This window comes from Protopterus annectens, chromosome 8.part1, assembly GCF_019279795.1.
Source record: "Protopterus annectens isolate FY-2018-M chromosome 8.part1, PAN1.0, whole genome shotgun sequence".
Lineage (NCBI taxonomy): Eukaryota > Metazoa > Chordata > Ceratodontiformes > Protopteridae > Protopterus > Protopterus annectens.
The window spans coordinates 441,787,063-441,801,039 of NC_056742.1; the positions used below are offsets into that span (position 1 = coordinate 441,787,063).

At 38.0% G+C, this 13,977-nt stretch overlaps 1 protein-coding gene across 1 annotated transcript in view; it reads right to left on the reverse strand.

Moving 5' to 3' along the window:
• The window catches only part of LOC122810395 (dipeptidase 2-like), a 501,875-nt gene that overhangs the window by 203,551 nt on the left and 284,347 nt on the right, over positions 1-13,977 (reverse strand). Inside the window, exon 5 of the mRNA XM_044081997.1 lies at positions 6,201-6,342. Coding sequence (XP_043937932.1) covers positions 6,201-6,342 — 142 coding nt within the window. The remainder of the gene's footprint in view (positions 1-6,200; positions 6,343-13,977) is intronic.

The window sequence follows — 13,977 nt, forward strand, 5'->3', positions numbered from 1 at the left end:
AGGATCTTCAGATTTTGGCCAAGTAAAGACATTACCTAACTGGAAATCCCTCCTATCTCTACATATCTTAGAGATCTTTCCTTTCTGTAACTTATTCTCATAGACCTGCAACAAATTTAACAATTCACGTAAATACGGATTGAGAACAGTATCTGAGTAGTTCTTCAATAACTCCTCATATTTGGAGTTAACGGATTGGACTAAAGTATCCATTTCTCATTGCGCAGCAGCAACTAAGAACTTCAAATAATTGAAGCTCGCCTGTAAATGAACTTTCTGCCATTCCAGCAGTTAAACATTGTCGCCATTGATGTGAGAGGGTATTTTCAAAATCCATAGCCCTTGCGGCGCTGTGTTCTCAGCCAAGCATGCTTCTAAATGGAACTTTTGATATTGGTTCCGCTTAAGGCTGTATAAATCTTTTTCTATAGCAAAAAGCTGTGTTTGCAAAGTTATTATATCCACTGTCTGATCAGTATCATTGTCTTCAGACATGGCAGAATTAATCAAAGGATTCACTTTCAACTTAAACCCATGTAGAAAGCTATCAAGTCTCTTACCAACAATACATGGAACATTAGAGTCACAGACCAACTCAACTATAGCATCCATTTCATCCCTCTCAGCCATTCCACTGAGCCTGGTGGTAATAAAAATTAATAAAGTCAAAAACAAAAACAATACCACCAAAATCTCAGTAAGTGTGTCCAGAAAGTCAAAATATATAAAAACATAAACCACTAAGGACACAACTACGGCTGCTGCTTCCAGTGTAAAAAAACTTTACTAGTGCACAGAACACACAAGCGCTTTCACAGACTTGCTTCATCAGGTGTAATAAAAGCACACTCTAAAATTCACACCATTTAAATACTTTCTAAAGTCACATGAGATCTTCCAATTAACAGAATTAAAGAAAAACTGCACAGATAAAAATATATATATAAAAAACAACAAAATTATATTGAAATTAAAACAAAAACATTCATATTAAGTAAAATAAGACTTAAACAGAAAACTACCTCCTAAGAGGTCTGGACTTCAATATGGGTCTGAGAGGTACACATTCATTTAATCCACTCCCTGCATTGGCTCTCATTCTAACTATCCATGTTCTAGTTCTTCAGTTCTTAACCGTATATCCCCCAATGTAACATTTTCATATATCCTTCCTATTACCAAAAACTTAAAATGATGGGTCAAATCTGTGTTATTAACATGTTTAGCAAGGGCATTAACACTACTTATCTTGCTAATGCTATAAATGTGTTTCCTTATATGATTCTTAAAGGGCCTATCTGTTTTGCCAATATAAAATTTACTGCACTGTGTGCAGTGGGCAAGATATATTACACGTTCAGTTGCACAAGCAGCTGAAACATTGAAGGTGTAGGTCTTCTTCTGATTAGGATGATAAAAACTACCACCAGTGTTCAAATACTGGCAATAGTTACATCTACCACAAGGGACAGTGCCATTGCATTCGATTCACTGTGAGTCATCCCTAGGGTAGCACAGTCTCCTTTTTAAGGATTTACTATTTCTGAACATAAATTTGGGTTCAGAATCAATGAGATTAGCTACATCAGCATCTGTGGTAAGAATATTCCAATGCTTTTGGATTGTTAAATTCATTACAGGTCTATGAGAATAAATTACAGAAAGGAAAGATCTCTAAGATATGTAGAGATCAGAGGGATTTCCAATTGGGTATTGTCATTACTTGGCCTAAATCTGAAGATCCTGTGGTAGTGAATTCTACCAGAGTAGTTCCCCTGCAGAATGCTTCTACTTATTCTATGACAACTGAGCCGACTTCGAGTAACATCAATGTAAGTGATAAAGGGGAACCAAACGGAAGTAAGGTTTCTCAAGTTTTGGTTGGCGAAATACAACAGAACTCAACTGCTCCTGTTAAAGAGCTTGGAGCACGTAAGAAGGTGATCATTACCATGGATTTGGTGCACCGTGAACTTGATAAGAACAAGATAGAGAATGCAGCTGTGAACATTTCTGCAATGGCGGAGGCCCCTTTAGGCCAGCATCCTTTACATTTTCCATTACTGATAAAGGAACAGAGCCTGAGGTTTGTAAGGGAGCGCGAACAGAGTCGGAGCAGAAACAACAACAAAATGAAATGGAAAGGTACTGTAGCATAACAAAATACAATAAAGAAAGCCTTTTTCAATATGAAAATGGTTTAGTGTATCATTTTTCAAGCACTATACTAACTGAACTTGAACTCAGTGTATTATGTAAAGGCTTGTCTTTTGTACCATCTGTAGCATCCGATTTTACAGATGTGATTTTTGAAATCAAAATGTTTTCTAGAAATTTAATGTTGAAATTAATGCATAATGATCACAATGCAGGTAATGACTCTTTATCTACTAATGACACTGTTTTTAGGAAACCTATTGTATATGTTCCGAAAATGAATTCTCTCATAACTGCTTTTGAAAAAGTATGTGTGCAGGCTGTTTATGATCTTAATCTTAAACAAACTAAGGTATACTATGGTAAGAGTTCTCCCAACTTGAGTAGAGAAGAAAGGATGGTTTTAAGAAGCTTAGAACTGAACTCTGATATTATTATTCGGCCACCTGATAAAGGCGGCCCTCTAGTAGTTTTAGATCAGTCTTGGTATGTAGAAAAAATATCTAGTATGCTGAATGATGATTTTTTTACATGAGAATTACTGTTGAACAGATGACTGCTATCATGTATGATGTGCAAATTCTTCTAAAATGTTTATTGGAAATGAATTTAATTGATGATGGTTTATTTGCATGCTTTTTTGTTAGTAAGCCTACCATACCTCTTATACAGGGTCTACCCAAGCTCCACAAAGACAAACTGAATCCACCGTTGAGACCTATAGTCTCAGGTAGGAAATGGAGCACTGAGACTGTTTCTATATATGTTGAAAAGAGTTTGAGACCCATTCTGGACAATTTGGAACATGTCCTCAGGAATACTGAACATGTTTTGGGTGAGTTATATAGTTATACTACTGATGGTCACTGTACTGATTGTATGTTTGTTACCATGGATGTGGTCTCATTATTCACGGTGATACCTAATTATGAGGGGATTTTAAGTATATATTTTCTGAAATCTTACTCCAATTTTGACCAGCAGAAAAATGATTTATTGACTAAGTTACTGGAAGTAGTTTGGGAGCACAATATTTTTGTATTTGGCCAACAATGTTACAAACAATGCAATGGCGTTGCAATGGGCACAGCGTGTGCTAATAGTTACGCCAATGCTGTGATGGTTGCTTGGGCATTGCAATACATACTTCAGGGTCCATATAAGAATTGTATTTTATTTTATAGAAGATTCGTAGATTATCTTTTTATTTTGAGGGGGAGTACATATGACGTTTTCTTGGAGTTTCAATCTTATTTGAATAGTACTACACATTATTTGCGATTTATGTCTAAGCATTCCATATCTGAAATTGATTTCTTGGATGTTACAGTAGCCAGAGATCATACAGGTGAAATATACACCAAACTCTATAGGAAAGAATGCTATGTCAATCATCTTTTACATAGGGAGAGCTCACACCCTCCCTATGTTTTTTTAAAATGTCGTGCACAATCAGATTTATAGGGCTTCTAAGCTCAACATTAGAGATGTTGATTTTGTTGATCAAGTTGACGTAGCTATCAGCAATTTTCAGGATAGGGGTTATGATGATCAAGTGATTTTACCTAATGTTTCTGATGTTGTAGGAAAAATGTATACTCATGCTCAACCGTATTTTTCTGCAAGGGATGGAGTTATAAGTAAGAGCAAAAAGAAAAATATGTCTAGCACTAAACGTAAAGTTCCTTTGTGTTATACTTTTGATGTTGATAAGTATATGAAAATAATAAGGAAGCATTGGAGTATTCTTACCACAGTTTGCATCAGAGAAATAGGTCTCAAACCAAGGATGAATTTCTGGTTTCCCATTCAATTGTCCAAGTTGCACTTGAATTGGATTAGGGAGGAACTTTGTTTCACATGGATGGGAAGCCTGTTCCATACATGTGGTAGCCTCTGGAATACATACCTGTCTCTCCAGCAGGTCCTATTTATATCGCAGGCAAAGTTTAAGTTTTTAGAATGGGTAATTCTGGTACTGTTTGTTTTGTGGCTATGCAGGAGGTCCATCAGAGTGGGATCTGACAATGCCCTGTATGCCAAGAAATAGAACTTCCCTCAAAAGCCTGTAAGAGACAGAATACAGGGATAGAGCCTTGAGGCGGTCTGCATAGGACATATTACTTATGCCCTGTATTCTTTTAGTGAGTAACCTCTGTGGACGTTCCAGTTGTTGGATATGCCTGGTTAGGTACATACCAAAGGGGGCATCATACTCAATGATAGGTCTGATAAATGCTGAATACAGGGGAACAATGACTTCTTTGGACTTAGATGCCATACGTTTGTTTATAAGTTGCACAACCTAGAATGATCTCCTCACCACTGTGGGCATGTGATGATCAAAGGCCAGATTACTATCTATGTGTGTCACTAAGTCTCTGACCACTGGGTCATCTCTAAGGGGTGTGTTGTCAATATGATAGTTACTAGGGATGGATGAATTCCCAAAGGATACTATTATGCATTTCTTGGCATTTAGTTTTAGTCCATGATTCTGACACCAGTTGTTTGTGTGTGTCAGTCCCTTCTGGAGAACATTTGTTTCAGTGTGAGATTCAATGACAGCTCCTAATTTTCAATCATCTGCAATTTAGTCAGCCAGAGACCACTGACATTGGCTTTGACTTCGGAGAAGTAAATGCCAAAAAGGAGCCGTCCAAGGACTGATCCCTGAGGGAGTCCACTTTTAACTGACCACTTTGTAGAGGTGGACTCCCCAATTCTAACTTCCTGGGTCCTGTCTGTGAGCCAGGTGGCTATCCACCAGGTGATATACAGGTTTGTACCTAACCTCCTGAGTTTGTCAACAAATCCGAGTGGAGTATTGTGAAAAATGCCTTGGCCAGGTCAAGGTAGGCAGTGGGAACGATTTTGCCCTCATCCATTGCTTTGGTGACCTTCTCAAAGAAGTCCACCAGTTTGAGCAGGCATAATCTGCCCTTGATGAAACCAAACTGGGTTGGGTCCAGTGTCAGGATGTCTACTATATCTTTACTGAATATCTCCACGATAATTCTTTCCATGGCTTTACATATAAGACTAGTGAGACTTATGGGTCTGTAGTTTCCAGGGTGTGTAATTTTATAGTGTTTACAAAACATAACCAACATTAAAATTTATAAAATCCAGTTTAAGACTTGGAATCTAATGAATGGTGTCACTTCTGGGATGACTCTGTGCTGAACAGCATGTTGTTACTAATTCTTTAGTAACATATACAGTGCTACAGGTAAGAATGATTGTTTTCACTGTGCATTTTTAAGCAGATTTTGTCAAAAGGATCAGGATCCATAAGACATTCACAGGTTCATATGTTCTTAGATAAGTACTAGGCAAGCTGCCCGTGTGGGCCATTTTAAGCTTTGCCAGTTTTTCTTCTCAAAATAACCTCTCACATTTTGTTATAGATTGGCATTCCCCATCCTATGGCTGATAATTATATATTACCACAATGAGAATAACTGGGATCATATCATATATAATTTGAGGGGACCCATGCATGGGATAAAGCATTTAGGAGCTGCCTCTGTCCATTAGTAGTGAAGGGGGCAGAGTTAGAGTTATAGTGCAAGCTACTATAGCTGCAGTGGATGCAAAGCTGATTACATTTCTGAATTTTACTGAAGCTGTAAATTTTGACCCGGACTCCATTGATAAATGTGCAGTGATCCCAGTAAGCTTAGGATATGTATAACATTTAATAAAGCTTTTGCCATCAAGTGTCACAAGCAATAAAAAGAAGGAATGGGATAAAAATGGAAAAAAATGTCTGAGTATAAATCAGACACTGAATCAGTGCACATTTCAAAAACTTTAAATATGCCTAAATTTAAATTTAAATTACACAAGACCAATACTACAGTGGAAATAAAAGTCCCTAAACATATGGAGGAATTAAACAAGCAATTACTAGAAGAGGAAATGTGGCCATATTTTAGTGCTAGCCATGAAAAGAAGACATAAAAGACAAGAGGGATATTGCAGACACAAAAATACCTCAACGTCTGCAGTCTTGCATGAGAAACATATGGTTATTTTACCATGGCGTGTTGCACACATGAGTTAAAGTCATGTATCGCACTCCAAGGTGATAAAACATCCTCAAAGCTGCCAGGCTGCTGTCAATGGAATGTCCACCTTCGATACCAATCAAGCAAGCTATCTTCTTTGACTCTTTAATGCCTGCATTTTCAGACAAAAAGGAACAATAAGGTGTCATAGAAAAGAGTGATTAATAACAGTACATTTTAATTTTTCTTCAGTCCCAGAATATAATAATACAAAAAAAATCATAAAAATTGCATGTCAATCCAGTACACAGAAAGTAAAAATGCATCAATTACTATCATGTATTTCTGGATAAGAAACTGTATTCATATATCCTAACCAACAAAACAATGCCAAGGAAATACAACATAAAATTGTGACTATTAGAGTACACCAGGGTTGGACCCTCTCCTATTTGACATTTATTTTACAGACATTCGAACCAATATTACTGAAGTATGGTTGATCAATTTTGCCGATGACTGTAAGCTGAGCTCTGCCGCACAACTGCGTCACATATCACAACGTATGCCAAATAAAGTCCATACACTTTAAAATACAAGTTGTTTGACAATTTGGCAAGTGTTTTCTGTTAAAACAAGCTTTTTTTCAATGAAATAGCCTATTTCTTTTTAGGCCACTATGACTGGGAAGTGGCCTTTTCTCTGAGGTGTAATAGTCGCAGAGATAGTTATATTAGTAATGTGCTGCAAAGAACCCTGAATGTTAGGGAGTTAGTTATATTAGTAATGTGCTGCAGAGAACCCCGAATGTTAGTGAGTTAGTTATATTAGCAATGTGCTGCAGAGAACCCCGAATGTTAGGGAGTTAGTTATATTAGTAATGTGCTGCAGAGAACCCTGAATGTTAGGGAGTTAGTTATATTAGTAATGTGCTGCAAAGAACCCTGAATGTTAGGGAGTTAGTTATATTAGTAATGTGCTGCAGAGAACCCTGAATGTTAGGGAGTTAGTTATATTAGTAATGTGCTGCAGAGAACCCTGAATGTTAGGGAGTTAGTTATATTAGTAATGTGCTGCAGAGAACCCTGAATGTTAGGGAGTTAGTTATATTAGTAATGTGCTGCAGAGAACCCCGAATGTTAGGGAGTTAGTTATATTAGTAATGTGCTGCAGAGAACCCTGAATGTTAGGGAGTTAGTTATATTAGTAATGTGCTGCAGAGAACCCTGAATGTTAGGGAGTTAGTTATATTAGTAATGTGCTGCAGAGAACCCTGAATGTTAGGGAGTTAGTTATATTAGTAATGTGCTGCAGAGAACCCTGAATGTTAGGGAGTTAGTTATATTAGTAATGTGCTGCAGAGAACCCTGAATGTTAGGGAGTTAGTTATATTAGTAATGTGCTGCAGAGAACCCTGAATGTTAGGGAGTTAGTTATATTAGTAATGTGCTGCAGAGAACCCAGAATGTTAGAGAGTTAGTTATATTAGTAATGTGCTGCAGAGAACCCTGAATGTTAGGGAGTTAGTTATATTAGTAATGTGCTGCAGAGAACCCTGAATGTTAGGGAGTTAGTTATATTAGTAATGTGCTGCAGAGAACCCTGAATGTTAGGGAGTTAGTTATATTAGTAATGTGCTGCAGAGAACCCTGAATGTTAGGAGTTAGTTATATTAGTAATGTGCTGCAGAGAACCCTGAATGTTAGGGAGTTAGTTATATTAGTAATGTGCTGCAGAGAACCCTGAATGTTAGGGAGTTAGTTATATTAGTAATGTGCTGCAGAGAACCCTGAATGTTAGGGAGTTAGTTATATTAGTAATGTGCTGCAGAGAACCCTGAATGTTAGGGAGTTAGTTATATTAGTAATGTGCTGCAGAGAACCCAGAATGTTAGGGAGTTAGTTATATTAGTAATGTGCTGCAGAGAACCCTGAATGTTAGGGAGTTAGTTATATTAGTAATGTGCTGCAGAGAACCCTGAATGTTAGGGAGTTAGTTATATTAGTAATGTGCTGCAGAGAACCCTGAATGTTAGGGAGTTAGTTATATTAGTAATGTGCTGCAGAGAACCCTGAATGTTAGGGAGTTAGTTATATTAGTAATGTGCTGCAGAGAACCCTGAATGTTAGGGAGTTAGTTATATTAGTAATGTGCTGCAGAGAACCCTGAATGTTAGGAGTTAGTTATATTAGTAATGTGCTGCAGAGAACCCTGAATGTTAGGGAGTTAGTTATATTAGTAATGTGCTGCAGAGAACCCTGAATGTTAGGGAGTTAGTTATATTAGTAATGTGCTGCAGAGAACCCTGAATGTTAGGGAGTTAGTTATATTAGTAATGTGCTGCAGAGAACCCAGAATGTTAGGGAGTTAGTTATATTAGTAATGTGCTGCAGAGAACCCTGAATGTTAGGGAGTTAGTTATATTAGTAATGTGCTGCAGAGAACCCTGAATGTTAGGGAGTTAGTTATATTAGTAATGTGCTGCAGAGAACCCCGAATGTTAAGGAGTTAGTTATATTAGTAATGTGCTGCAGAGAACCCTGAATGTTAGGGAGTTAGTTATATTAGTAATGTGCTGCAGAGAACCCTGAATGTTAGGGAGTTAGTTATATTAGTAATGTGCTGCAGAGAACCCTGAATGTTAGGGAGTTAGTTATATTAGTAATGTGCTGCAGAGAACCCTGAATGTTAGGGAGTTAGTTATATTAGTAATGTGCTGCAGAGAACCCTGAATGTTAGGGAGTTAGTTATATTAGTAATGTGCTGCAGAGAACCCTGAATGTTAGGAGTTAGTTATATTAGTAATGTGCTGCAGAGAACCCTGAATGTTAGGGAGTTAGTTATATTAGTAATGTGCTGCAGAGAACCCTGAATGTTAGGGAGTTAGTTATATTAGTAATGTGCTGCAGAGAACCCTGAATGTTAGGAGTTAGTTATATTAGTAATGTGCTGCAGAGAACCCTGAATGTTAGGGAGTTAGTTATATTAGTAATGTGCTGCAGAGAACCCTGAATGTTAGGGAGTTAGTTATATTAGTAATGTGCTGCAGAGAACCCTGAATGTTAGGGAGTTAGTTATATTAGTAATGTGCTGCAGAGAACCCTGAATGTTAGGGAGTTAGTTATATTAGTAATGTGCTGCAGAGAACCCTGAATGTTAGGAGTTAGTTATATTAGTAATGTGCTGCAGAGAACCCTGAATGTTAGGGAGTTAGTTATATTAGTAATGTGCTGCAGAGAACCCTGAATGTTAGGGAGTTAGTTATATTAGTAATGTGCTGCAGAGAACCCTGAATGTTAGGAGTTAGTTATATTAGTAATGTGCTGCAGAGAACCCTGAATGTTAGGGAGTTAGTTATATTAGTAATGTGCTGCAGAGAACCCTGAATGTTAGGGAGTTAGTTATATTAGTAATGTGCTGCAGAGAACCCTGAATGTTAGGGAGTTAGTTATATTAGTAATGTGCTGCAGAGAACCCCGAATGTTAGGGAGTTAGTTATATTAGTAATGTGCTGCAGAGAACCCTGAATGTTAGGGAGTTAGTTATATTAGTAATGTGCTGCAGAGAACCCTGAATGTTAGGAGTTAGTTATATTAGTAATGTGCTGCAGAGAACCCTGAATGTTAGGGAGTTAGTTATATTAGTAATGTGCTGCAGAGAACCCTGAATGTTAGGGAGTTAGTTATATTAGTAATGTGCTGCAGAGAACCCCGAATGTTAAGGAGTTATTTATATTAGTAATGTGCTGCAGAGAACCCTGAATGTTAGGGAGTTAGTTATATTAGTAATGTGCTGCAGAGAACCCTGAATGTTAGGGAGTTAGTTATATTAGTAATGTGCTGCAGAGAACCCTGAATGTTAGGAGTTAGTTATATTAGTAATGTGCTGCAGAGAACCCTGAATGTTAGGGAGTTAGTTATATTAGTAATGTGCTGCAGAGAACCCTGAATGTTAGGAGTTAGTTATATTAGTAATGTGCTGCAGAGAACCCTGAATGTTAGGGAGTTAGTTATATTAGTAATGTGCTGCAGAGAACCCTGAATGTTAGGAGTTAGTTATATTAGTAATGTGCTGCAGAGAACCCTGAATGTTAGGAGTTAGTTATATTAGCAATGTGCTGCAGAGAACCCTGAATGTTAGGAGTTAGTTATATTAGTAATGTGCTGCAGAGAACCCTGAATGTTAGGAGTTAGTTATATTAGTAATGTGCTGCAGAGAACCCTGAATGTTAGGGAGTTAGTTATATTAGTAATGTGCTGCAGAGAACCCTGAATGTTAGGGAGTTAGTTATATTAGTAATGTGCTGCAGAAAACCCTGAATGTTAGGGAGTTAGTTATATTAGTAATGTGCTGCAGAGAACCCTGAATGTTAGGGAGTTAGTTATATTAGTAATGTGCTGCAGAGAACCCTGAATGTTAGGAAGTTAGTTATATTAGTAATGTGCTGCAGAGAACCCTGAATGTTAGGGAGTTAGTTATATTAGTAATGTGCTGCAGAGAACCCTGAATGTTAGGGAGTTAGTTATATTAGTAATGTGCTGCAGAGAACCCCGAATGTTAGGAAGTTAGTTATATTAGTAATGTGCTGCAGAGAACCCTGAATGTTAGGGAGTTAGTTATATTAGTAATGTGCTGCAGAGAACCCTGAATGTTAGGGAGTTAGTTATATTAGTAATGTGCTGCAGAGAACCCTGAATGTTAGGGAGTTAGTTATATTAGTAATGTGCTGCAGAGAACCCTGAATGTTAGGGAGTTAGTTATATTAGCAATGTGCTGCAGAGAACCCTGAATGTTAGGGAGTTAGTTATATTAGTAATGTGCTGCAGAGAACCCCGAATGTTAGGGAGTTAGTTATATTAGTAATGTGCTGCAGAGAACCCCGAATGTTAGGAGTTAGTTATATTAGTAATGTGCTGCAGAGAACCCTGAATGTTAGGGAGTTAGTTATATTAGTAATGTGCTGCAGAGAACCCCGAATGTTAGGGAGTTAGTTATATTAGTAATGTGCTGCAGAGAACCCTGAATGTTAGGGAGTTAGTTATATTAGTAATGTGCTGCAGAGAACCCTGAATGTTAGGGAGTTAGTTATATTAGTAATGTGCTGCAGAGAACCCTGAATGTTAGGAGTTAGTTATATTAGTAATGTGCTGCAGAGAACCCTGAATGTTAGGGAGTTAGTTATATTAGTAATGTGCTGCAGAGAACCCTGAATGTTAGGGAGTTAGTTATATTAGTAATGTGCTGCAGAGAACCCCGAATGCTAGGGAGTTAGTTATATTAGTAATGTGCTGCAGAGAACCCCGAATGTTAGGGAGTTAGTTATATTAGTAATGTGCTGCAGAGAACCCCGAATGTTAGGGAGTTAGTTATATTAGTAATGTGCTGCAGAGAACCCCGAATGTTAGGGAGTTAGTTATATTAGTAATGTGCTGCAGAGAACCCTGAATGTTAGGGAGCTAGTTATATTAGTAATGTGCTGCAGAGAACCCTGAATGTTAGGGAGTTAGTTATATTAGTAATGTGCTGCAGAGAACCCTGAATGTTAGGTGTGGACAGTCTTACTGTCCACAGCAAACATGTTTCTGTGTTTTGTACTGTAATACTTTCAAACCTCCTGCTACCACTGTTAACAATGACTCCTATACAGATGTCTACACAAATGCCCTGTATAAACACCTATACAAATGTATAGACTTGGCTGTACTTGAACGGATCAAAATGAGGTCCTCACAAAAATCAAGACACCCAGGTAGACATCAAGCATAAGTAGGTTATACAACAAGAGGAAGACACTAATGTCTAAGAACAAGAGGGAACTCACTCAGCAGAGGAAGGACATGCTCCACAGCTTAAACAAGCAAATTATGTATTTTGTAAAGTCCTCTAAAGCCAATTACGAAGCTAAACTAGCATCTCTAGCTATGGATAATCACAAGGCATTCTTTAGCTACATCAGAAATCTAAAAGGGAAGGCCCAGCTTTGTGCCGAACCAGTAGTGAATAGTACCACTCATACTGACCCTGAGGAAATTGCCAACCCGCTAGCAGACAGATTTGGAGCAAACTTCACTCCCCTGTCTCCACCAGATATACCCCCAAAGCATACCTGTCACCAGTCCTCTACCTAGTATTTCCAAACAGCAGGTCATAACCGCACACTCCATGGCCAAAACCCAGCCTCTGTGGCACAGAATAACATCCCAGGCTGACTACTAAATGGTCTAAAACAGGACCTACCAGAACCACTTGGCACTCTCTTCAATCACAGTCTAAGTACTGGCTTTGTCCCAGCAGAGTGGAAAATAGCAACAGTAATTCCCTTGCACAAAGGGGGTCCACAACTGACCCTGGGAACTATAGCTCTATAAGCCTAACCAGCTTTAGCTGCAAGGTTATGGAGAGAATCATCATGGACCTTATCAACAAAGACATAGGTGACCTTCAAACTTTTGATCTGATGCAATTTGTCTTCATTAAGGGTAAATTGTCCTTATTAAACCTGGTGGACATCTTCGAGAATGTCACCAAAGCCTTGGATGAAGACAAAACAATACTTACAGCCTATCTTGACTTAGCCAAGGCTTTTGATGCAATCTCCCACTCAGGCCTCATTGCGAAACTCACCCAGCTGGGAATTAACACATAAGTCACTAGATGGGTAGCCAACTGACTCACCTACAGAACGCATACAGTAAAAGTTGGAGATTCCACCTCTACCAGCAGACCAGTTACCAGTGGTGTACCATGAGGATCTGTGCTGGGCCCCCTACTGTTTAGAATCTATTTCTCAGAAGTCCAGCCGAAAATAGATGGCCTGTAGCTTACCAAGTTCACAGATGACTACAAACTGGGTGCAATCACTGAGTCCCCCAATGATGTTGGCATACTACAAAAAGGACTTACACAGACAAATGATTCATGCCAAAGCCATGGTTTTAACTACATGCAAAAAAAATGCATTATCATCCCTTTCAGCAAATGGGAAGTCCCTGCAAATTACAGTTTTAACAGTACCCCCCCCCCCCCCTTAGCTCAAACCCTGTGTTAAGAGATTTGGGAACACAGGTTGATAGCAACCTTAACTTTGACCACCATGTGTCCACAGTGGTAAGGAAGGCCTTCTGTGTTGCACATTTCATATGTAAGGGCATCTGATCCACAGCTAAGGATGTTATAACTCCCCTGTACTCATCCCTCATCAGACCACTACTGTGTCGTTAAATAAACAAGATGGCTGAAAGAGAGAATAATAGAGCATAGCTTAGACATTAAAAGAAATGTTTTAACTAATACATTAGCAAAACATATTAATAACAGCAGCCCAACACATGTTTTGAGTTTTAGGGTTATAGGCATGTTTAATGAAAACATGGGGGAGTGATTTAAATGACAAATTTGAACTTAAGGAATATAAGTGGATTTTACAGTTGCAAGTTGATTGCCCTCCAGGTGTTAACCAAGCAGTAACCCTTAAACCAGGTCTTAAATATAAACAGTCATGTTTAAAGTGATTTTTTAATATATTTTTTTAAATGTTAAATCTTATGTGAATTGTTTAATTAATTTTAAAATACTTTTGGCTGTGCTGTGATGAGAATGACTATTTAAGGATGCTGTAACTGACTGATTTTACTTTGCACTGAGGAAGAGCTTCATGTGAGCCTGAAAACTGTACTGCTCTTGAGTCTATTAAATCTATATACAGAACATTGCTGAGTTCATTTTTTTTCTTTTTCATTGGTAGTTCTTTGTATGAACTTTTACTTTACTGTGGCTCTTACATTTACCAGTGAGACCATAAATTTAC